The following is a 26,794-nucleotide window of genomic DNA, read 5'->3' on the forward strand; positions in this document are numbered from 1 at the left end:
AGGTCAGGAACACGGCAGGGATGTCCATTATCACCACTGCTATTCAACATCGTACTAGAGGTCCTAGCGTCAGCAATCAGACAACAAAAGGAAATTAAAGGCATCCAAATCGGCAAAGAAGAAGTCAAATTATCACTCTTCGCAGATGATATGATACTATATGTGGAAAACCCAAAAGACTCCACTCCAAAACTGCTAGAACTTATACAGGAATTCAGTAAAGTGTCAGGATATAAAATCAATGCACAGAAATCAGTTGCATTTCTCTACACCAACAGCAAGACAGAAGAAAGAGATATTAAGGAGTCAATCCCATTTACAATTGCATCCAAAACCATAAGATACCTAGGAATAAACCTAACCAAAGAGACACAGAATCTATACTCAGAAAACTATAAAGTACTCATGAAAGAAATTGAGGAAGACACAAAGAAATGGAAAAATGTTCCATGCTCCTGGATTGGAAGAATAAATATTGTGAAAATGTCTATGCTACCTAAAGCAATCTACACATTTAATGCAATTCCTATCAAAGTACCATCCATCTTTTTCAAAGAAATGGAACAAATAATGCTAAAATTTATATGGAACCAGAAAAGACCTCGAATAGCCAAAGGGATATTGAAAAAGAAAGCCAACGTTGGTGGCATCACAATTCAGGACTTCAAGCTCTATTACAAAGCTGTCATCATCAAGACAACATGGTACTGGCACAAAAACAGACACATAGATCAATGGAACAGAATAGAGAGCCCAGAAATAGACCCTCAAATCTATGGTCAACTAATCTTCGACAAAGCAGGAAAGAATGTCCAATGGAAAAAAGACAGCCTTTTCAATAAATGGTGCTGGGAAAATTGGACAGCCACATGCAGAAAAATGAAATTGGACCATTTCCTTACACCACACACAAAAATAGACTCAAAATGGATGAAGGACCTCAATGTACGAAAGGAATCCATCAAAATCCTTGAGGGAGAACACGGGGCAGCAACCTCTTCGACCTCTGCCGCCGCAGCAGTATCTTCCTAGGAACAACGCAAAAGGCAAGGGAAGCAAGGAAAAAAAAAATGAACTACTGGGATTTCATCAAGATCAAAAGCTTTTGCACAGCAAAGGAAACAGTTCACAAAATCAAAAGACAACTGACAGAATGGGAGAAGATATTTGCAAACGACATATCAGATAAAGGACTAGTGTCCAGAATCTATAAAGAACTTAGCAAACTCAACACCCAAAGAACAAATAATCCAATCAAGAAATGGGCAGAAGACATGAACAGACATTTCTGCAAAGAAGACATCCAGATGGCGAACAGACACATGAAAAAGTGCTCCATATCACTCGGCATCAGGGAAATACAAATCAAAACCACAATGAGATATCACCTCACACCAGTCAGAATGGCTAAAATCAACAAGTCAGGAAATGACAGATGCTGGCGAGGATGCGGAGAAAGGGGAACCCTCCTACACTGTTGGTGGGAATGCAAGCTGGTGCAGCCACTCTGGAAAAACAGCATGGAGGTTCCTCAAAATGTTGAAAATAGAACTGCCCTATGACCCAGCAATTGCACTATTGGGTATTTACCCTAAAGATACAAATGTAGTGATCCAAAGGGACACATGCACCCGAATGTTTATAGCAGCAATGTCCACAATAGCCAAACTATGGAAAGAACCTAGATGTCCATCAACAGATGAATGGATCAAGAAGATGTGGTATATATACACAATGGAATACTATGCAGCCATCAAAAGAAATGAAATCTTGCCATTTGCAACAACATGGATGGAACTAGAGCGTATCATGCTTAGCGAAATAAGTCAAGCAGAGAAAGACAACTATCATATGATCTCCCTGATATGAGGAAGTGGTGATGCAACATGGAGGCTTAAGTGGGTAGAAGAAGAATAAATGAAACAAGATGGGATTGGGAGGGAGACAAACCATAAGTGACTCTTAATCTCACAAAACAAACTGAGGGTTGCCGGGGGGAGGGGGTTTGGGAGAAGGGGGTGGGATTATGGTCATTGGGGAGGGTATGTGCTTTGGTGAGTGCTGTGAAGTGTGTAAACCTGGTGATTCACAGACCTGTACCCCTGGGGATAAAAATATATGTTTATAAAAAATAAAAAATTAAAAAAAAAAAAAAAAAAAAGTCCATCTCTTCTCCCAAAATAAAAGTATAAAAATTAAGTCAGACATCTTTCAAAATTTAATTCCAAGACAATCAGTTCAGTTTTGTTTGTCTTCAAAGTACCTAAAAAATCAATATACCTGGATCATACCACACTGTCATCCTTTGCAGCACAAATCCTATTCCTCTTAAATATAACTAAATACACCTGCTCTTAAACTATTTTCACTTGGCTTCTACAATATTTCTGTTGCTTTTCCTCTTTCCTTCATCCAACATTCAATGCCCTTTGCCATCCTTCTCAATATCCTTTGCCAATCTTTATTAATCTTTGCCAATTTTGAAAATCTCCTTCATGAACATCTATTTCATATAAAATACAAAAATAAAAACAAAATAATATTTTTTTGGAAACACATTTCAACATATATTCATAGTGAATACTCATTTTGAGCATATAAATGGTCCCTTGAATTACATTGCTGCTAATAACTCTATCCATCTATGGTGATTAATAAACATATAATTCAAGATGACCCAGAATGTGAAATGTACAGTTATTCTCATTCCAAATGATTGAATCTCATGGTTGTTAGGGATTTCTAAATCACCCATTAACTTGTTCTGACAGGATCTTCTCCACTCACCTAAGTGGCTTGTTGTCTGGACCCACATCAATAAAGCCCATTTTCTTCAGTCTGCAGCACCTATAGCGTTCATAATGCTGAATGTGGGTTTGTTCTTTCAGATCTTCCATATTTATACAAAGAAGCATATCCCGGAGCTTGACAAAATCACAGTGATTTTCATTTTCCACTAGGCAGAAAAATAAGAAAACACCAACATTCATTACCAATCCTTGACACCCAATAAGTATTCTTGAGTGAAAGTATGCATGAAAAGCACAATTAAAATAACAGTAAGAGGGAGAAAATATGGCAGGGAAGTAGGAGGAGGTGCCTTTTCAACTTGTACCCCAAAGTGAGCTGATTACCTACCAAAGAACTCAGATCACCCATGAAATCAGCCAGAGATCAGAATTATACATGTCTGGATCTCTACAGAGGCAGAAGATGCCAGTGGGCAGGTAAAGCAGAGTGGGAATGTCGGACTGATACCGGAAGATAAACAAAAGGGAGAGGGAGCCACCAGAGACGACCATTTGGAAAGTAATACCCCTAATATGAAAGTGCCCTGCGTCTGGGGACCAGCATTAACTTGGAGACTAGTTGAAAGCACTCAGAAAGAGCAAAGGATCGCGGTGGGGGGGGGGGAATTGTGGGAATTGGGGTGGCTAGGGACAGGGGCTTAAGTCCCCAGACTCAGGACAGCCTCCCTTGGCGCTGAGCCAGAGAGAGTGTGGTGGAGAAACCAGGTCTTGGTCCCTGAGCTGCCAGCATGCCTGAGAACATGTGGGGTCCAGCTCCTGTGAAGGGCTGGGAGCCTCACCAGATGGCAGAACGCAGAGCTGTGTTACAGAGCCTGAGACAAGCCCCTCGCCCTCCCCTGAGAGAGGTGTGGTGAAGGCCCAGCCTGGTGCTCTCAGACCTGTGTACTGCTACTGGAGCCTGAGACACGTGTGCGACCTGCAGCCTCCCCTGAGAGAGGTGCGTGCAAGCCCGGTGCTCTTAGACCCAGAAAGACCAGGCACTCCCAGCCCAGGACCAGCAGGAAAATCTCAGTGTGTGATCGCTGCTTGGAACCTCTCAGGTGGTCTGGAGCTTCCCAGACAGCCGCTGCTGCCATGGTTTGGGGTACAAGCAGAAGATCCTGCATCCCCAGGGACTGCAACTCGGAACCTGCTCTACCAGCTGCCAAGGGGGAATTTATATGGGCTCTGCAGCACCCAAAGGAGAGCAGACTGATACGTTTCTCAATGAAACTAGAAGCTGGTTTTTTTAAAGAATCAATAAGATTGATAAACCATTGGCCACACTAATCCAAAATAAAAGAGAGAAAGCCAAAATTCATAAAATTATGAATGAAAAGGGAGAGATCACAACTAACACCAAGGAAGTAGAAACAATCATCAGAAGTTATTATCAACAGTTATATGCCAATAAGCTAAGCAACCTAGATGAAATGGATGCATTCCTGGAAAACTATAAGCTTCCAAAATTGAACCAGGAAGAAATTGACAATCTGAATAGACTGATATCTAGTAACAAGATTGAAGCAGTGATCAAAAACCTTCCAAAAAACAAGAGCCCAGGACCTGATGGATTCCCTGGGGAATTCTACCAAACTTTCAAAGAAGAAATAACACCTATTCTCCTGAAGCTGTTTCAAAAAATTGAAGCAAAAGGAAAATTTCCAGACTCTTTCTATGAAGCCAGCATTTCCTTGATTCCCAAACCAGGCAAAGACCCTACCAAAAAGGAGAATTTCAGACCAATATCACTGATGAATATGGATGCTAAGATTCTCAACAAGATCCTAGCAAACAGGATCCAACAGCACATTTAAAAGATTATCCACCATGACCAGGTGGGATTCATTCCTGGGCTACAAGGATGGTTCATCATTCACAAATCAATCAATGTGATAGAAAAAATTAATAAGAGAAGAGAGAAGAACCACATGGTCCTCTCAATTGATGCAGAAAAAGCATTCGACAAAATCCAGCATCCGTTCCTGATTAAAACGTTTCAAAGTATAGGGATAGAGGGAACATTCCTGAACTTCATAAAATCTATCTATGAAAGACCCACAGCAAATATCATCCTCAATGGGAAAAAGCTTGCAGCCTTCCTGTTGAGATCAGGAACACGACAAGGATGCCCACTCTCACCACTCTTGTTCAACATAGTATTAGAAGTCCTAGCAACAGCAATCAGACAACAAAGAGAAATAAAAGATATCCAAATTGGCAATGAAGAAGTCAAACTCTCTCTCTTCGCAGATGACATGATTCTTTATATGGAAAACCCAAAAGACTCCACCCCCATAACTATAGAACTCATACAGCAATTCAGCAATGTGGCAGGATACAAAATCAATGTACAGAAATCAGTGGCTTTCTTATACACTAACAATGAAAATACAGAAAGGGAAATTAGAGAATCGATTCCATTTACAATAGCACCAAGAACCATAAGATACCTGGGAATAAACCTAACCAAAGAGGTAAAGGATCTGTACTCAAGGAACTACAGGACACTCATGAAAGAAATTGAAGACCCAAAAAGATGGAAGATCATTCCATGCTCTTAGATCAGAAGAATAAACATTGTTAAAATATCTATACTGCCTAGAGCAATCTATACTTTCAATGCCATTCCGATCCAAATTCCACCAGTAGTTTTCAAAGAGCTAGAGCAAATAATCCAAGAATCTATTGGAATCAGAAGAGACCCCGAATCACTAAGGAAATGTTGAAAAACAAAAGTAAAACTGGGGGCATCATGTTACCTGATTTCAAACTTTACTACAAAGCTGTGATCACCAAGACAGCATGGTGCTGGCATAAAAACAGACACATAAACCAGTGGAACAGAGTAGAGAGCCCAGATATGGACCATCAACTCTATGGTCAAATAATCTTTGACAAAACAGGAAAAAATATACAGTGGAAAAAAGACAGTCTCTTCAATAAATGGTGCTGGGAAAACTGAACAGCTATATGGAGAAGAATGAAACTCGACCATTCTCTTACACCGTACACAAAGAGAAACTCAAAATGGATAAAAGACCTCAACATGAGACAGGAATCCATCAGAATCCTAGAGGAGAACATAGGCAGTAACCTCTTCGATATCAGCCACAGCAACTTCTTACAAGATATGTCTCCAAAGGCAAAGGAAACAAAAGAGAAGATGAACTTTTGGGACTTCATCAAGATCAAAAGCTTCTGCACAGCAAAGGAAACAGTCAAGAAAACAAAGAGGCAACCCACGGAATGGGAGAAGATATTTGCAAATGACAGTACAGACAAAAGATTGATATCCAGGATCTATAAAGAACTCCTGAAACTCAACACACACAAAACAGACAATCATATCAAAAAATGGGCAGAAGACATGAACAGACACTTCTCCAATGAAGACATACAAATGGCTATCAGACGCATGAAAAAATGTTCATCATCAGGGAGATTCAAATTAAAACCACATTGAGATACCACCTTACACCAGTTAGAATGGCCAAAATTAGCAAGACAGGAAACAACATGTGTTGGAGGGGATGTGGAGAAAGGGGAACCGTCTTACACTAACGGTGGGAATGCAAGTTGGTGCAGCCACTTTGGAGAACAGTGTGGAGATTCCTCAAGAAATTAAAAATAGGGGCACCTGGGTGGCTCAGTGGGTTAAAGCCTCTGCTTTCGGCTCAGGTCATGATCCCAGGGTCCTGGGATCGAGCCCCACGTCGGGCTCTCTGCTCAGCAGGGAGCCTGCTTCCTCCTCTCTCTCTGCCTGCCTCTCTGCCTACTTGTGATCTCTGTCTGTCAAATAAATAAATAAAAATCTTAAAAAAAAAAAAAGAAGAAATTAAAAATAGAGCTTCCCTATGACCCTACAATTGCCTTGCTGTGTATTTACCCCAAAGATACAGATGGAGTGAAAAGAAGGGCCATCTGTACCCCAATGTTTATAGCAGCAATGGCCACGGTCACCAAACTGTGGAAAGAACCAAGAAGCCCTTCAACGGATGAATGGATAAGGAAAATGTGGTCCATATACACTATGGAGTATTATGCCTCCATCAGAAAGGATGAATACCCAACTTTTGTAGCAACATGGACAGGACTGGAAGAGATTATGCTGAGTGAAATCAGTCAAGCAGAGAAAGTCAATTATCATATGACTTCACTTATTTGTGGAGCATAACAAATAGCATGGAGGACAAAGGAAGATGGAGAGGAGAAGGGAGTTGGGGGAAATTGGAAGGGGAGGTGAACCATGAGAGACTATGGACTCTGAAAAACAGCCTGAGGGTTTTGAAGGGTCGTGGGGTGGGAGGTTGGGGGAACCAGGTGGTGGGTATTAGAGAGGGCACGTATTGCATGGAGCACTGGGTGTGGTGCAAAAAACAATGAATACTGTTACACTGAAAAGAAATTTTTAAAAAAAGAAAAAAGGGCTAAAAAAAACAGCTAAGAGATTTTTATAATTAATAGATATAATTCTTTGGGACTGTAACTATGATTATATGGTATATATCTATTATAGGCAGAGTTTATTTTTGGATAAGGACATTTGCTTTATATTTATTAGCCAATGAATAAATAAGTAATTGAATTAACATTCATATTAGTGTACAGTGTAGTTTGTTAATTATTGTTAGCATTTTACAAACTACCCCCAAGGTATTTCATAGAGCACTAACAAAGACTGTTATCTAATTTCACTAAAGTAAATAATTTCATTAATGTAAATCCTGTTACCATGAGGGCATTAAAAACTATGCATGATTTAGTTCTCAAACAGTATTTATATCCCATATTCATGAAACAAAATTAGCAATATTTAAAATCAATCAATAAATTTACATGGCACTCTCCTGTGTTTGTCATATCCAGACTACTGAGCATTATATATATTTTATTGTGCATGATATTGTAACCAAACTTTTTTTTTAAAGATTTTATTTACTAATTTGACAGAGAGAAATCACAAGTAGACAGAGAGGCAGCCAGAGAGAGAGATAGAGAAGAGAGCCCGATGCGGGACTCGATCCCAGGACCCTGAGATCATGACCTGAACTGAAGGCAGCGGCCCAACCCACTGAGCCACCCAGGCACCCCTGTAACCAAACTTAATATTCATTGAGGTATATTGTTTTTAAGTATGTTTCATATATTTAATTTTTAAGATACCTATTAATAAGACAATATTTTGGAAACTAGTATAAGTGGAGATAATCTAATCCCCAATAATTTATATTACAACTATATAAACCAGAGAATAAATGACTGCCTTTTATACTATTTCAACCATCACAATGTTAGATAGCTAATAATAACATTTAATAAATTTTTAGATAGCTAAATAATATTAAATTAAATTAAATATTAATTAAATTAAATATTTAAATGTTAGATAATTAATAATAATATTTAATAAATATTTAAGCATAATGTTTCCAAAGGTAAATTACCTTTCTTTATTTTAAAAATAGTTTACCATCCTTTTTGTCTAGTAACCTCTCAAAAATGCTTTATAAATTAAGCAGTAATTTATTTATGCAATAGGTTTTAAACACTGATATTTATGATTCAATTTTGTTCAAAGTTCTTTTGTTCAAGTCACTTTCCAACATTCTTAATGCAATTCTGTATGCATAGAGAGATAGCATGCATATGTCAGACTGGGGTAAATGAGGAGGTTCTAACAAAAATCTGTGAATATTTTTCTAAAGTACCACCTAGGAAACTCTTATGAGAATGAATTATAGTCAAAATAAGAATTCACTTATATGGAAAAGATTTGTGCTCTTCATGAGTAACCCTTCATTTATTCTTTAACAACAACTACCAATATTGATTCAAGTTAAAATATTTTAAGACTATGAGAACACACACACACACACACACACACACACACTTTCCAGAGCAAACCTGCTCACTTTCATCGCATTTACCTTGTAAAACTCCCCAAGGGTACTGACGGCCTCTGACCATTCTTTTTCCAACTTTAACTTCATCCATACTCCCTACTACAGCAAAAGGTAGTTGTCCCTAAAAGTAAGAAAAATTTCAGTTATGTTCCCTTATAACAATATGGCCTACTCTGGGTTTTTTTTTTTTTTCTGTTATGGAAATCAATAGAGACAAGAATATCATAGTAAGTTTATTCAAACAAGGCATTACCCAGTCTTGAATTTTAAGACTTGGTAGTAAATATGTGCAAATTAATTTTTGCAAGCATTATCATCCAGCCATGCACACAAATGAAAACTACCTACTGAGTAGAGCCTAAAGCAAGGGATTCCGCTGTGGGGAATACAAATAAATATTTTTATTAGACACAATTTTTTCCACATTTTCCTACCATGAAACACAAGTATGTGGAGGAAATAATATGCAAACAACTTTTAACCCCAGTATACAAGTTAAAATGGAAAGTATTAAGGAAAAACTATAATAATTAGTTAATGGATATACAGAGTATATTAATAAATATACTATATATGTCTAGTGAATTCTAAATAAAATTAAAAGGTCACACTGGGAAGTGAGAGTCAGAGGGATCTGAAAATTAATGTGAAACCAAAGGGAGATTGGGGGAGATGATAAGCAAAGTAAGAAGAATAATCATCAGTAAAATAAGCTTTTGAGCCAAATGTAAAGATGGCAGAAATATGCAAGATAAATTCATGATTTGTCAGAATTACATAGATTGCCTTAATAGAAGGGCTGATATACAAGAAATGTCAAATATAAAAATCATTAAACATCATGTCAAGTATTAAATAATTAACAGTATTTACTTTATTAATCAATTTTGGTTTAAAATAAGTATTACCTATGAATTCCTAGAGGTAAAATTAGAAAGGTCAAAATCTTTAAGACAAAATCTAAAGAAAATATAACGCAGAAGAATAAATAAAAATTTTGTGAACATTGGGGTAGAGATGGCCCTTCTTTTCACTCCATCTGTATCTTTGGGGTAAATACACAGCAAGGCAATTGTAGGGTCATAGGGAAGATCTATTTTTAACTTCTTAAGGAATCTCCACACTGTTTTCCAAAGTGGCTGCACCAACTTGCATTCCCACCAACAGTGTAAGAGGGTTCCCCTTTATCCACATCCTCTCCAACACTTGTTGTTTACTGTCTTGTTGATTTTTGTCATTCTAACTGGTGTAAGGTGATATCTCAATGTGGTTTTGATTTGAATCTCCCTGATGGTTAGTGATGATGAAAAGTTTTTCATGTCTAGTAGCCACTTGTATACGTTCTTTGTGAAATGTCTGTTCATGTCTTCTCCCCATTTTTTGACGTGATTATCTGTTTTGTGTGTGTTGAGTTTGAGGAGTTCTTTATAGATCTTTTATATCAGCCTTTTGTCTGTAGTGTCATTTGTGAATATCTTCTCCCATTCCGTGGGTTGCCTCTTCGTTTTTTGGACTATTTCCTTTGCTGTGAAGAAGCTTTTTATCTTGATGAAGTCCCAAAGTTCACTTTTGCTTTTGTTTCCTTTGTCATTGGAGACATGTCTTGAAAGAAGTTGCTGTGGCTGATGTCAAAGAGGTTACTGCCTATGTTCTCCTCTAGGATTTTGATAGATTCCTGCCTCACGTTGAGGTCTTTTATCCATTTTGAATTTATCTTTGTGCATGGTATAAGAGAAAGAAACAGATAAGTCAAAATAAACAATAATCACATCCAAGAATGGGCAGAAGACATGAACAGACACTTCTCCAAAGAAGGCATACAAATGGCTAACAAACCCATGAAAAAATGTTCACCATCATTAGCTATCAGGGAGATTCAAATCAAAACCACATTGAGATAGCACCTTACACCAGTTAGAATAACAAAAATTAAGACAGTAAACAAGTGTTGGAGAGGATGTAGGGAAAGGGGAACCCTCATATACTGTTGTTAGGAATGCAAGTTGGTGCAGCCACTTTAGAAAACAGTGTAGAGATTTCTTAAGAAATTAAAAATAGAACTACCCTATGACCTGAAATTGCACTGCTAGATATTTACCCCAGATGTAGTGAAAAGAAGGGCCATCTCTACCCCCACCATTCATAGAAGCAATGGTCACAGTTGCCAAACTGTGGAAAGAGATGCCCTTCAACAAACGAATGGATAAAGAAGATATGGTCCATATATACAATGGAATATTATGCCTCCATCAGAAACGATGAATACCCAACTTTTGTATCAACATGGATGGGACTGGAAGAGATTATGCTGAGTGAAATAAGTCAATCAGAGAGAGTCAATTATCATATGGTTTCACTTATGTGTGGAGCTTAACAAATAGCATGGAGGACATGGGGAGATAGAGAGGAGAAGGGAGTTGGGGGAAATTGGAAGGGGAGGTGAACCATGAGAGACCATGGACTCTGAAAAACAATCTGAGGGTTTTGAAGGGGCGGGGGGTGGGAGGTCAGGGTACCAGGTGGTGGGTATTATAGAGGGCACGGATTGCATGGAGGAAACCGTGGTGCAAAAATAATGAATGGTGGGTGTGGTGCAAAAATAATGAATACTGTTATGCTGAAAATAAAAAATAAATTTAAATTTTTTTCTATAAGAAAAAACACTTCTAAAGTGAAAAAGAAATGAGAATATATTCTCATTTCTTTGCAATTTTGGAATATAGTGTCTTCTAAAACACAAACTGAAAATCAAGGAGGAACTGACAAATCACCCTGATGTGTCCACCCTGAGAAATTATAATCTTTCTCCAGGCCTCCTCCTTCTTTTTTTTCTTTTTTCTTTTTTTCTTTCTTTTTTATTGATTTGGACCATCTTGGCTTTGGTGGCATATCTGTAGTAGCTTTTGACTACTTCACATTATTTCTAAGGTGCATTTTGCTTGGGGCATGGTTGACATTTTGGACTCTGTTCATTTCCTCAAACATCCCTCAACAGAATGACTAGGAGGAGGAACTCCCAACAAAGGAAAGAACCAGAGACAATGTCCTCTGACATAGATTTAATGGAAATGGATTTAAGCAAGATGTCAGAGATAGACTTCAGATTAGCAATCATGAAGTCAATAGCTAAGCTTGAAAAAAGCATTAGTGATGATATAGAATCTCTAAGTGGAGAAATGAGATCTAATCAGGATGAATTTAGAAATGCTATGAATGAGATGTCCTCTAAACTGGATATGCTAACAGCTACAGTAAATGAGGCAGAAGAACAAATTAAAGATCTAGAAGATGAGTTGACAGAAAAGAAGGAAGCTGAGGAATATAGGAATAGGCACTAGTAGCCCATGGAAATAGACTTAGAGAGATCAATGACAGCACAAAAAGTCCCAATGTCAGAATTACTGGGATCCCTGAGGGGGTAGAGAGAGAGAGATCAAGAAGTATAATTAAGTAAATCGTAGTTGAGAACTCCCCTGATCTCCAAACAAGCATTCGTGTCTAAGAAGCAGAGAGGACTCCTCCAAAGCCAACAGTAATAGAACAACACCCTGACATATAACAGTGAAGCTTGCAACTCTTAGAGAAAGAGAAGCTATCCTGAAAGCAGCTAGGGGGAGGAGATTTCTTACTCTCAGAGAGAGGAACAACAGAATAATGTCAGACCTTACTACAGAGATCTGGCAAGCCAGAAAGGGCTGACAAATTATTCAGAGTATTAAATGAGAGGAAAATGCATCCAAGGATACTTTATCCAGCAAAGCTGTCATTTGGAATGGACGGAGACAAGGAGTTTCTGAGACCAACAGAAACTGAAAAAATATGTGACCACCAAGGCAGCCCTGCAAGAAATATTAATGGGGGTTCAATGAAAAAAAGAAAGACCCCAAGAATAATATAGACTAGAAATTTACAGAGACAATCTATAGAAACAGGGGCTTTAAAGGCAATAGGATGTCACTAAATTGATATCTTTCAATAGTTACTCTAAAAGTAAATGAGCCAAATGCTCCCACCAAGAGACACAGAGTTTCAAATTCGATGAAAAAACAGGAACCATCCATATCCTGAATTCAAGAGACTCATCTTGAACCTAAAGACACCTCCAGACTGAAAGTGATGGGATGGAGAACCATCAATCATGCCAGGAGACTTCAAAAACAAAACAAACCAAAACTGGTGTAGTAATTCTCATATCAGATGAATTAGATTTTAAACCAAATAGTGAATGGTGACTAACATAACACAATAAGGGGGGAAAAGGGCAAAAAATAAAATAAAATAAACCAAATAGTGTAGTAAGAGATGTAGAGGGACACTATATCATACTTAAAGAGGCTATCCAACAAGAAAATCTAACAACTGTAAATATCTATGCCCCCAACATGGAAGCAGCCAACTACATAAGCCAATTGTCAACCAAAACAATGAATAATATTGATAATAATACATTAATAGTAGGAGACATCAACACTCCACTCACAGCAATAGACAAATCATCTAAGCAGAAGATCAACAAAGAGACAAGAGTTTTGAAGGACACATTGGACCAGATGGACGTTGTAGATATATACAGAGCATTCCACAAAACAACAGAACACTTATTCTTCTCGAATACACACAGATCTTTCTCCAAAACATATCACATACTGGCTGATGAATCTTGTTGCAACCAGTACCAAAAGGTGGGGGTTCTTTCCTATAAATTTTCAGACTACAATGCTTTGAAACTGGAACTCAACCACAAGGAAAAATTTGGAAGTTATGCAAACACTTGGAGGTTAAAAATCATCCCGCTAAAGAATAAATGGGTCAACCAGGAAATTAAATATGAATTTAAACAATTCATGCAAACCAGTGAAAATGAAAACACAATAATTCAGAACCTATGGGATACTCGAAAGGTTGTCCTTAGAGGGAAGCACATAGCCATCCATGCCACTCTCAAAAAAAAAAAAAAAAAAAAATCCCAAATGCACAAGCTAACCTTAAGGATCTGGATAAAGAACAGCAAATAAAGGCTAAACCAAGCAGGAGAAGAGAAATTAATAAAGATTAAAGCAGAAATCAATGAAATAGAAACTAGAAGAACAGTAGAAGAGATAAACGAAACTAAAAGCTGGTTTGTTGAAAGAATTACTAAGATTGATAAAACTAGCTAGATTTATCAAAAAGAAAAGAGAAAGGAACCAAATAAATAAAATCATGAATGAAAGGGGAGAAATCATGAATAATACCAAAAAAATAGAGACAATTATTAGAACTTATTACCAGCAGCTATATGCCAACAAACTAGGCAATCTGGGAAAAAATGGATGCATTCCTGCAAACTTATAAACTACCAAGACTGAAACAGGAAAGGTAGAACATCTGAACATACCAGTAACCAGCAAGGAAGTTGAGACAGTAATCAAAAACCTCCTCAAACCAAGAGTCCAGAGCCAGATGTCTTCCCAGGAGAATTCCACCAAACATTTAAAGAAGAAATCATACCTATTCTATTGACATTATGTTCCAAAAAATAGGTATGGAAGGAAAACTTCCAGACTTATTCTATGAGGCCAGCATTAATTTGATTCCCAAACAAGGCAAAGGCCCCATCAAAAAGGAGAAACACGGACCAATATCCCTGATGAACATGGACACCAAAATACTCACCAAGGTCCTAGTCAATAGGGTCCAATAGTATATTAAAAGGATTATTCACCACAACCATGTGAGATTTATCCCTGGGATGCAAAGGCGGTTCAACATTTGCAAGTCAATCAACATAATAGACCAAATTAATAAAAACAAGAACCATAGGATTCTCTCAACTGACACAGAAAAATCATTTGACAAAATACAGCATTCTTTCTTGATTAAAACTCTTCAAAGTGTAGGGATAGAGGGAATACACTTTACTATCATAAAAGTCATCCATGAAAACCCCACAGTGAATATCATTCTCAATGGGGGAAAAAATGAGAGCATTTCTCTTAAGGTCAGGAACATGACAGGGATGCCCATTCTCACCACTATTGTTCAACATAGTACTAGAAGTCCTAGTCTAAGCAATCAGACAACAAAAAGAAATAAAAACAGTCAAATTGGCAAAGAAGAAGTCAAACTCTCTCTGCAGATGACATGATACTTTCTGTGGAAAACCCAAAAAACTCCACTAGAACTCACACAATAATTCAGCAGTGTGGCAGGATACAAAATCAATGCACAGAAATCAGTGCATTTCTATACACTAAACATGCAACTGAAGAAAGAGAAATTTAAGAATCAATCCCATTTACAATAACAACCTCAAGATACCTAGGAATAAACCTAACCAAAGATGTAAAGGATCTGTACTCTAGAAACTACAGAACACTTGTGAAAGTATTTGAGGAAGACACAAAGAGATGGAAAAAGATTTCATTCTCATGGATTAGAAGAATAAACGTGAAAATTTCTATGCTGTCCACAGCAATCTATGCTTTCAATGCAATCACTATCAAAATACATTTGCCGAATTTTCACAGAGTTGGAACAAACAATCTTAAAATTTGTATGGAACCAGAAAAGACCCTGAATTGCCAGGGAATTGTTGAAAAAGAAAGCTAAATTTGGGGGCATCATGACGCTTGACTTCAAGCTATATAATAGTGCTGTGATCATCAAGATAGCATGGTATTGTCACAAAAACAGACACATAGATTAAAGGAACAGAATAGAGTCTCCAGAAATGGTCCCTCAAGTCTATGGTCAACTAATCTTCAATAAATCTGGAAAGAATATCCAATGGAAAAAAAATAGTCTCTTGAATAAATGGTTCTGGGAAAATTCGACAGCTATGTACAGAAGAATGAAACTTGACCATTCCCTTGCATCATACACACAAAGAGAAAACTCAAAATGGATGAAAGATCTCAATGTGGGATGAATCCGTCAAAATCCTAGAGAAGAACATAGGCAGTAATCTCTTCAACACTGACCACAGCAACTTCTTTCAAGACATGTCTCTAAAGGCAAGGGAAGTGAATGCGAAAATGAACTTTTGGGACTTCATCAAGATAAAAAGCTCTTGCACAGCAAAGGAAATGGTCAACAAAACTAAGAGGGAACCCACAAAAGGGAGCAGATATTGCGAATTAAGATAGGGCTGGTATCCAAGATCTATAAGGAATTTCTCAAACTCAACACCCAAAACCCGAATAATCCAGTCAAGAAATGGGCAAAAGACTGAAGATACACTTCTCCAAAGACATACAAATGACTAGCAGATGCATGAAAAAATGTTTAACATCACTAGACATCAGGGAAATTCAAACCAAAACCACAATGAGATATAAGTTTACACCAGTTAGAATGGCAATTAACAAGACAGGAAACAAGTGTTGAGGAAGATGTGGAGCAAGGGGAACCTTATTACACTGTGGGTGGGAATTTAAGCTGGTATAGTCACTCTGGAAAACAGTATGAAGTTTCCTCAAGACATTGAAAATAGAACTACCCTACAACCTACCAACCGCACTACTAGGTATTTACCCCACATACAGAGATGTAGTGTAAAGAAGGGGAACATGCATCCCAATGTTCATGGCAACAATGTCCACAATAGCCCAACTATGGAAGGAACTGACAGGCTTTTCAATTGAGGAATAGATAAAGAAGATGTGGCACATATATACCATGGAATATTACTCAGCCATCAGAAAGGACGAATACCCTCCATTTGCATCAACATGGATGGAACTGGAGGAGATTAAGTTACATGAAATAAGTCAAGCAGAGAAAGACAATTATCATATGGTTTCACTCATATGTGGAACATAAGTAATAGTGTAGAGGCCCACAGGGGAAGGAAGAGAAAACTGAGTGGGAAGAAATAAGAAAGGAGAAAAAACTATGAGCGACTCTGGACTCTGGGAAATAAACTGAGGCTTACAGAAGGGAGCGGTGAGGAGAGGGGATAGCCCAGTGATGTGTATTAATGAGGGCATGTGTTGTGATGATCACTGGGTATTATACGCGACTAAAGAATCACTGAACGTTACATTAAAAACTTTGATATACTATATTGCTTAATTGAACATAATAAAAAATATTTAATTATAAAAATAAAAACATTTTTTCCAATTAAAAAAAAAACCTCTTGGTATTAGGATGTTCCAGCTGATCTTCCAGGGGAGGCATTTGTTGTACTGGTTCTCAGGTGTCTGCCTCCTCAGAATTGCACCGTCCTTGTTAGGAGGCTGGGTTCAGTGTGAATGCCTCTAGATTGTTCTATGTGGCTTTTGTTCCCTGAAAGATTTCTGCACTTTTAGAGGATAAATATCAAAATGGCAGTCTCTCAATCTCCAGCCCCAGATCTTAAATACTGCACCCCCCATTCTTCAATAAGTCCTCACAGAAAACCAGTCAGTCACTCTTGTCTCCCTGGTTTCCATCTGTATTCACCCAGGCTGTGACCAAGCATCTTTACCTTGGGCTCCTAACCCCATTTTGAGTCTCCAGACTTTAGAGTCTCCAGTGGCATGCACTGCACCACTCCTCGCAGGGGTTAGAGAAAGGTCTTGCCACAGTTCTGCCTCTTGCTGGGCCCTTGCTTGGAGAGTGGTTGCCTGACCAGACCAAGCTTCATTGTTTATGGCAACACAAAGTTGAAAGCCCATTTCTGGCCTCTCTGTTTGCAGCTGGCTTCCCTGTTCCAGTGTTTGGAAACTCTGCAACCCTCAGGTACCCCTTTTCTTTTTGTGACGCCAGGGATCCTGAGACTATGCTATTCCACTTAGGATTCTGCCTGCTTTGCCACCTGAGTGCCTTTCAGACCAGAACACCCATCACTGAAGCAGATGTCTAGAAGTTTTGATTTTGCACTCCACTGCTATATCACTTTGCAGTAGCCAGCTTATGGAGGCTCCCTACCCCTACCCCCATGGTTTAATCTTCAGATACATGGCCTAGGATTCTTTGCAAAAATAGTTGCTTTTCTATTCAGAGAATTTCAGCAATTCTTTTCTTAGAGCTCCAGTTGAGTTCATAGATGTTCATAAAGATTTTATAGGTATCTAGCTGAATTCCAGGGGCCAGACAAAACCAGGATCCACTACTCCTCTGCCATCTTCTTCTAAAATCTGTTATGCCTCTGTACACCTATAATGAAGCAGCAGATAAAGAAACCAAGGAATCGATCCCATTTTCAATTGCACCAGAAACAATAAGATACCTAGGAACATATATAACTGAAGAAGCAAAAAGTCTACACTCTGAAAACAATAGAACACTTATGAAAGAAATTGAAGAGGACACAAATAAATGGAACAAATTCTGTGCTAATGGTTTTGAACAACAAACACTGTTAAAATGTCTATACTAACCAAAGCAATCTATGCTATTCAATCCCTATCAAAATACTATCAGCAGTTTTCACAGAGCTAGAACAAATGATCCTATAATTTGTATGGAACCAGAAAAGACCCCAAATAGCCAAAGAATTGTGAAAAAGAAAAACAAAACTGGAGGCATCACTATTCTGGGTTTCAAACTATGTTACAAAGCTGTAGCCATCAAGATATTAAGGTACAGGAGCACCTGGGTGACTTAGTCTGTTAAGTGTATGCCTTCAGTTTAAGTCATGATGCCAAAGTTCTGAGTTCAAGCCCTGCATCAGGCACCATGCCTAGTGATGAGCTTGTTCCACCTTCTCCGTCTGCAGTTCCCCTTGCTTGTATTCTCTCTCTGTCAAATAAAGAAGTAAAATCTAAAAACAAAAAGACAGTATGGTACTGAAACAAAAACAGCCACATAGATCAATGGAACAGAACAGAAAACCCATGAATGAACTCTCAAATCTATGGTCAACTAATCTTCAATAAATCAGGAAAGAACATCCAAAGGGAAAAAGACAGTCTCTTCAACAATGGTGTTGGGGAAACTGGGGAGCAACATGCTAAAGGATGAAATTGGACCCCTTGCTTACATCATAAAACAAAAATAAACTCAAAAGGGATGAAAGACCTACATGTGATATAGGAATCTTTCAAAATCCTAGAGGAGAACACAAGCTAAAACCCCTCTGACCTCAACCTTGAAACTTTTTTTTAAAGATTTTATTTATTTATTTGACAGACAGAGATCAGAAGTAGGCAGAGAGGCAGGCAGAGAGAGAGGAGTAAGCAGGCCCCCTGCTGAGCAGAAAGCCCAATGTGGGGCTTGATCCCAGGACTCTGGGATCATGACCTGAGCCAAAGGCAGAGGTTTTAACCCACTGAGCCACCCAGGTGCACCAACCTTGCAACTTTTTATTAGACATATAACCTGAAGCAAAGTAAACAAAAGCAAAAGTGAATTATTGAGACTTCACCAAGATAAAAAGCCTCTGAAGAGCAAAGGAAACCATCAACAAAACTGAAAGGTAACCAATGGAATGGGAGTAGATATTTGCATATTTTGTATCTGATAAAGGGTTAGCATCCAAAGCCTATAAAAGACTTATCAAATCAACAACAATAACAAAAATAATAATCTAGTTAAGAAATGGGCAGAAAGGGGCACCTGGGTGGCTCAGTGGGTTAAGCCGCTGACTTCGGTTCAGGTCATGATCTCAGGGTCCTGGGATCAAGCCCCATATCGGGCTTTCTGCTCAGCAGGTAGCCTGCTTCCCTTCCTCTCTCTCTGCCCGCCTCTCTGCCTACTTGTGATCTCTCACTGTCAAATAAATAAATAAAATATTTCTGGGGCGCCTGGGTGGCTCAGTGGGTTAAGCCGCTGCCTTCGGCTCAGGTCATGATCTCAGGGTCCTGGGATCGAGTCCCACATCGGGCTCTCTGCTCGGCAGGGAGCCTGCTTCCTTCCTTCCTTCTCTCTCTCTCTGCCTGCCTCTCAGTGTACTTGTAATTTCTCTCTGTCAAATAAGTAAATAAAATCTTAAAAAAAAAAAAAAAAAAAAAAGAAATGGGCAGAAGACCTAAATAGACACTTTCCCCAAGAACATACGAATGACTAACAGGCACATGAAAAGATGGTCAACATAACTTATCATCAAGGAAATGCAATTCAAAACCACAATGATATACCTCCTCACACTTGCCAGAATGGCTAAAATTGACAACACAAGAAACAAGAGGTGTTGGCAAAGATGTGGAAAAAGGGGAATCTTCTTGCACAGTTGTTGGAAATGCAAACAGTTGCGGTCATTCTGGAGAACTCTACAGAGTTTCCCTAAAAAGTTAAAAATAAAACTGCCTTAAAATCCGATAATTGCAATACTAGGTATTTACCCAAAGGATACAAAAGTACTGATGTTTGTAGAAGCATTATCAACAATAGCCAAATTATGGGAAGAGTCCAAATGTCTATTGAATGTCCATTGAATGATGGGTGAATAGAGAAGATGTGATATATATATATATAATGGAATATTACTCAGGCATCTAAAAATGGAATCTTAACATTTGCAATGACATGGAGGGAAATAGAGGGTATTATGTTAAGTGAAATAAGTCAGAGAAAGACAAATAGCATATGATTTCACTCATGTGGAATTTAAGAAACAAAACATGAACAGAGGGGAAGGGAAGGAAAAATGAAATAAGATGAAATCAGAGATGGAAATGAACTATAAGACTCCTAACTATAGGGAAAAAACAGGATTGTTGGAGGGAGATGGGGGGGTTAGGGTACTGAAATAGATTACATTGAGTGAAATAAGTCAAGCAGAGAGTGTCAATCAACTATGGTTTCGCTTATTTGTGGAGCATAAGGAATAACATGGAGGACATGGGGAGCTGGAGAGAAGGGAGTTGGGAAATTGGAGGGAGGGATCAGCCATGAGAAACTGTGGACGCTGAGAAAAAAACTTGAGGGTTTTGGAGGGGAGGGAGGTGGGAAGTTGGGTGAGCCTAGTGGGGGGTATTATGGAGCACTGGGTGTGGTGCATAAACAATGAATTTGGGAATTCATTGAAAAGAAATTTTAAAAAAAGAAAAAAATGGATCTTTGTTTCCATTTTCCTGATCCTTATAAAATGGATATAAACAAATATTTCTCCTGGGAAGATATGCTAATAGAAAATAAGTACATGAAAAGACCAAATATCATTAATTCTCTTCATATTATATGTCCATAACAGAGAGCAATCAACTACAGACAGAAATCGATTAGTGGTTGCCTGGGGTTGTTGAGGAGGCGATCTGACAGGTAGCAGAGGAGAAGAGAAGCAAGAAAGAAAGGGGGGAAGGAAGTAGAAAGAAGGAAGGAAGGAAAGAAGGGAAGAAAGAAGAATAAGAAGAAGAAGGAGGAGGAGGAGGTGGAGGAGGAAGGAGAAGAAAGGAAAGAAAGAAAGGAAGGTAGAAAGAAAGGAAGGAAAGAAGGAAGGAAAAAGAGGAGGGAGGGAGGGAGAGAGAACAGAAGGAAGGAAGGAAGGAAGAGTTGAAGGGGAGGGGATTGAAGGGAAAGAGAGAAAAGAGATTTCCTACAATAGATTTAAAGTCTCTTTGGGGTGTGTGTGTGTGTGTGTGTGTGTGTGTGTGTGTGTTTGCTTGTTTATTTTTTGCAAGCAAGATGGTGGAGAAGTAGGGGACTGTATTTCAACCAGCCCCTTGAATTGAGCTGGATATCTACCAGACAATTCTGAACAACCCCTGAACATTTTGAGATGTAAGAATATATATCCAGATCTATACCAACAGACTATCTCTGGCAGCTGGTTTCACGGTATGACACAGGGAGATACAATTCTGTGTAAGCCATGTTATGGGGAAGTTGAAATAACACAGGAGCACAAGTGTCCCTCACTGGGGCCCAGGCACAGGCTCACAGAGCAGTAGTGGCATGGAAAGGACTTAGGGCAGCCCCTCAGACTGAAACCTGGAGCTATAGGGGCATGCAAATGAACTGGGGGAGGATTTGGTGGTTTTAGAAGCATGAAGGACAAAGATGTGTCTGGACATGGAAGCAAGGACTGGGAGTGCATCTGTGTGGCATACAACCCAGGATGCTGAGGTTTTTAGGAGCATAGACAAAAACAAAGTCAGTATGGCTTGGAGCACTCTCTGGAGAACAGAATGCAATCTCTCTGTTCTGAGACAGAAGTTTGAATACAGTCAATTCTGTGTTGTATGTGCTTTGTAGAGACAGAGAAAGCCACCAGGAAAAGCCACCAGAAAGCAAGCCCCCCAAAACTGATTTTTCCTGACCAACCCTCCTCCAACAAGGAACATGGGAACTCTGCCCAAACAGCATTGCCTGAGTAACAGCACAGCAGGTGCCTCCTCCAAATAACAAGCCAGAAGAACAAGAGGCCGACAACCCTAAGGTCTCTATAAAACAGGTGGATCTTGCTTGGGTTGTGGTCAACAGTTTGGTCTCTGTACATTCCCTCAACCACTCCTCACCAGAATGCCTAGGAGGAGAAACCCCCAACACAGGAAAAATTCAGACTGTGATATCTGCCACAGAACTAAAGGATATGGCTATAAGCACGGTATCAGAAATAGAATCCAAGGTGGCTATCCAGAAATAGAATTCAGGGTAACCAGAAGATGGTTGGAGAAAACAATTAGTGGCAACATAGATTCTCTAAGGGCAGAAGTGAGAGCTGATCTAGCAGAACCTTAAAATGTTATTAGTGAGACCCAATCTAATCTAGACACTTGAACAGCTAGGGCAAATGAGGTAGAAAAAGGAATTAGTGATCTAAAAGACAAACTGATAGAAAAGGAGTAGGAGGAGGGCAGGAACAAGCAGATTAGAAGCTATGAAAACAGAATTAGAGAAATAAATTATGCCATGAAACATTCCAATGTCAGAATTATTGAGATCCCCGAGGGGCTGGAGAGAGAGAGAGGACTAGATGATACAGTTGAGCAAATCCTAGCTGAGAACTTCCCTAGTCTGGAGAATGAAACAAGCATTCACATCCTAGAGGCAGAGAGAATATCAGTCCCCAAGATCGAGGAAAGCAGACCAACCTCCAGGCATGTAATAGTGAAACTCACGAATCTTAAAACCAGGAAAACCATCTTAAGGGTAGCTAGGGGGAAGAGATTGTTGGGCATAGGAGGAGGAACATCGGAATAATGTCAGCCCAGTCCACAGAGACCTGAAAAGCCAGAAAGGCAAGACTCACTCAAGGTCCTAAATGAGAACAACATGCAACCAAGAATACTTGATCCAGCAAGGCTGTCATTTAGAATGATGGAGAGATAAAGAGCTTCCAAGACTGGCAAAAACTGAAAGAATATGTGGCCATTAATCTAGCCCTGCAAGAAATATTCAGGAGGGTTCTATAAAAGCATAAAGACCCCAAGAGTGATACAGAACAGAGATATATGGAGACAATCTGTAGAAACAAGGACTTCACATAACATGATGACAATAAAATCATACCTTTCATAATCAATGTGAAAAGCCTAAATGATCCCATGAAATGGCACAGGGTTGAAGATTGGATGAAAAGACATGACCCATCCATATGCTGTCTACAAAAGACACATTTTGAACCTAAAGATACATTCAGACTGAAAGTGAAGGGACGGAGAACCGTCTTTCATGTCAATGGACTGCAAAAAGAAATCTGGGGTAGTGATTTTCAGATCAGACAAATAAGATTTTAAGCTAAAGACTGTAGTCAGAGATACACAAGGACACAACATCATGCTTAAAGGATCTATCCAACAAGAGGATCTAACAATTGTAAATATCTATGCTCCCGGGCGCCTGGGTGGCTCAGTGGGTTAAGCCGCTGCCTTCGGCTCAGGTCATGATCTCAGGGTCCTGGGATCGAGTCCCGCATCGGGCTTTCTGCTCAGCAGGGAGCCTGCTTCCCTCTCTCTCTCTCTCTCTCTCTGCCTGCTTCTCCATCTACTTGTGATTTCTCTCTGTCAAATAAATAAATAAAATCTTTAAAAAAAAAAAAATATCTATGCTCCCAATATGGGAGCAGCCAACTACATAAGCCAACAGTTAACCAAAATAAAGAGGCATATTGATAAGAATATGTTAATTGTAGAGGATCTTAACACACCATTCTCAGCAATAGACAAATCAACCAAGCAGAGAACCAAAAACAAACAAACAAACAAACAACAACAACAAAAAAAAACCAATAGCTTTGAATGACACATTGGACCAGATGGACCTCATAGATATATGCAGAACATTCCACCCTAAAACAACAGAATACTCATTCTTCTCTAGCTCACATGGAACTTTCTCCAGAATAGACCACATACTGGGTCACAGATCAGGGCTCAACCAGTACCAAAAGATAGAAATTATTCCCTGCATATTCTCAGACCACAATGCTTTGAAACTGGAATTCAATCACAAGAAAAAGTTTGTAAGAAATTCAAACACTTGGAAGCTAAAAACTATTCTGCTCAAGAATGTTTGGATCACCCAGGAAACCAAAGAAGAACTTAAACAATTCCTGGAAACCAATGAGAATGAAAACACTTCATTCCAAAACCTATGGAATAGGGCAAAGGCAGTCCTAAGGGGGAAATACATAGCCATCCAAGCTGAAAGAAAGAAAGAAAAAAAAGAAAGAAAGAAAGAAAGACAAAAGAGAAAAAGAAAAATCCTGAATATACAAACTGTCTTTACACCTGAAAGAATGGGAGAATCAACAACAAATTAAACCTAACCCATGCACAAGAAGGGAAATAATTAAGATTAGAGCAGAGATCAATCAGTTAGAAACCAAATATACAGTAGAACACATCAAGGGAACTAGAAGGTGGATCCTTAAAGGAATTAATAGGTGATAAACCACTGACCAGACTAATCCAAAAGAAAAGAGAAAGGACCCAGAATAATAAAATCATGATTGAAAGGGGGGATCGCGACTAACACTAAGGAAATAGAAACAATAATCAGAAATTATTATCAACACCTATATGACAATAACTTAATCAACCTAGAAGAAATGGATGCATTCCTGGAAACCTATAAACTCCCAAGACTGAAACAGGAAGACTTGACAACCTGAATAGACCAATATCTAGCAAGGAGATTGAAGAAGTGATCAAAAACCTCCCAAAAAACAAGAGGCCAGGACCTGATGGATTCCCTGAGGAAGCCTGCCAAACATCAAAGGGAGAAATAAAACCTATTCTTCTGAAGTTGTTTCAAAAAATAGAAACAGAAGGAAAACTTCCAAACTCTTTCTATGAAGCCAGTCTTACCTTGATCCCAAACCAGGCAAAAACCCCCATCAAAAAGGATAATTCCAGAACAATATCCCTGACCAATATGTATGCCAAGATTCTCAACAAGATCCTAGGTAATAGGGTTCTACTCTACATTAAAAAAATTATCCACCACAACCAAATTTATCCCCGGGAGGCAAGGGTATTTCAACATTTTCAAATCAATCTATGTGATAGAACAAATCAATGAGAGAAGAGAGAACAACAACATGGTCCTCTCAATTGATGCAGAAAAAGCATTTGACAAAACATAGCATCCTTTCCTGATTAAAAATTTTCAGAGTATGGGGATAGAGGGAACATTCTGCGACTTCATAAAATCCATCTATGAAAAACCCACAGAGAACATCATTTTTTTTTTTTTTTTAAGATTTTTTTTATTTATATATTTGACAGAGAGAGATCACAAGTAGGCAGAGAGGCAGGCAGAGAGAGAGAGAGGAGGAAGCAGGCTCCCTGCTGAGCAGAGAGCCCGACGCGGGGCTCGATCCCAGGACCCTGAGATCATGACCTGAGCTGAAGGCAGCGGCTTAACCCACTGAGCCACCCAGGCGCCCCCAGAGAACATCATTCTTAATAAGGCAAACCTGAGAGCCTTTCCATTTAGATCTGGAACACAAGGATGCCCACTATTGCCACTATAGTTCAACATAGTGCTTCTAGCAACAGCAATCAGCAATCAGACAACAAAATGAAATAAAAGGTACTCAAATTGGCAAAGAAGAAGTCTAACTCTCTCTTTTCGCAGATGACATAATAGTTTATGTAGAAAACACAAAAGACTCCACCCCAAAATTACTAGAACTTATACAGCAATTCAGTAATGTTGCAGGATATAAAATCAATGCATAGAAATCAGTTGCTTTCTTATATACTAAGAATGTAATTGTAGAAAGAGAAATTGGAGATTCAATTTTATTTACATAGCACCAAAAACCATAAGATACCTTGGAATAAACCTAGCCAAAGAGGTAAAGGATCTATATTCAAGGAATTACAGAACACTCAATAAAGAAATTGAAGAAGACACAAAAAGATGGAAAAACATTCCATGCTCATGGACTGGAAGAAGAAACATGGTTAAAATGTCTATACTACCCAGAGCAATCTATAATTTCAATGCCATCCTGATCAAAATACCATTGGCATTTTTCAAAGTGCTGGAACAAACAATCCTAAAATTTGTATGGAACAGAAAAGACTCTGAATTGCCAAAAAATGTTAAAATAGAAAAACAAGGATGGGGGCATCATGTTGCCTTATTTCAAGCTATATTACAAAGTTTACCACCAAGACATCATGGTATTGACACAAAAACAGACACATAGACCAATGGAAGAGTATAGAGTCCAGTTATGGACTCTCAACTCTATGGTCAACTAATACTCAACAAAGCAGGAAAAAATATGGAATGGAAAAAATATAGTTGCTTCAATAAATGATGCTTGGAAAATTGGAAAACTATGTACAGAAGAATGAAACTCAACCATTCTCTTACACCATACACAAAGATAAACTCAAAATGGATGAAAGACCTCAATGTGAGACAGGAATCCATCAAAATCCTAGAGGAGAACATAGGCAGTAACCTCATTGACATCAGTCACAGCAACTTCTTTCAAGACACATCTCCAAAGGCAAGGGAAACAAAAGTGAAAATAAACTTTTGGGACTTCATCAAGATGAAAGGCTTCCACACAGCAAAGGAAACAGTTGGCAAAACAAAGAGGCAACCCCAGAATGGGAAAAGATATTTGCAAATGACACTACAGACAAAGGGCTGATTTCCAAGATCAATAAAGAATTTCTCAAACTAAACACACAAAATACAGATAGGTCAAAACTGGGCAGAAGAAATGAACAGACACTTGTCTAATGAACACATGCAAAGGGCTAACAGGCACATGAAAAAATGTTG

General features: G+C 38.7%; 1 protein-coding gene across 1 annotated transcript in view; it reads right to left on the bottom strand.

Moving 5' to 3' along the window:
• The window catches only part of SEPTIN14 (septin 14), an 88,338-nt gene that overhangs the window by 34,349 nt on the left and 27,195 nt on the right, over positions 1 to 26,794 (bottom strand). The window contains exons 7-8 of the mRNA XM_045075221.1: positions 8,720 to 8,816; positions 2,788 to 2,956 (exon numbers count right to left, since the gene is read on the bottom strand). Of these exons, the coding sequence (XP_044931156.1) occupies positions 2,788 to 2,956; positions 8,720 to 8,816 (266 nt within the window). The remainder of the gene's footprint in view (positions 1 to 2,787; positions 2,957 to 8,719; positions 8,817 to 26,794) is intronic.

Source organism: Mustela putorius, unplaced genomic scaffold (assembly GCF_011764305.1).
Source record: "Mustela putorius furo isolate JIRA1106 unplaced genomic scaffold, ASM1176430v1.1 tig00000139_pilon_pilon_pilon, whole genome shotgun sequence".
Taxonomy (NCBI): domain Eukaryota; kingdom Metazoa; phylum Chordata; class Mammalia; order Carnivora; family Mustelidae; genus Mustela; species Mustela putorius.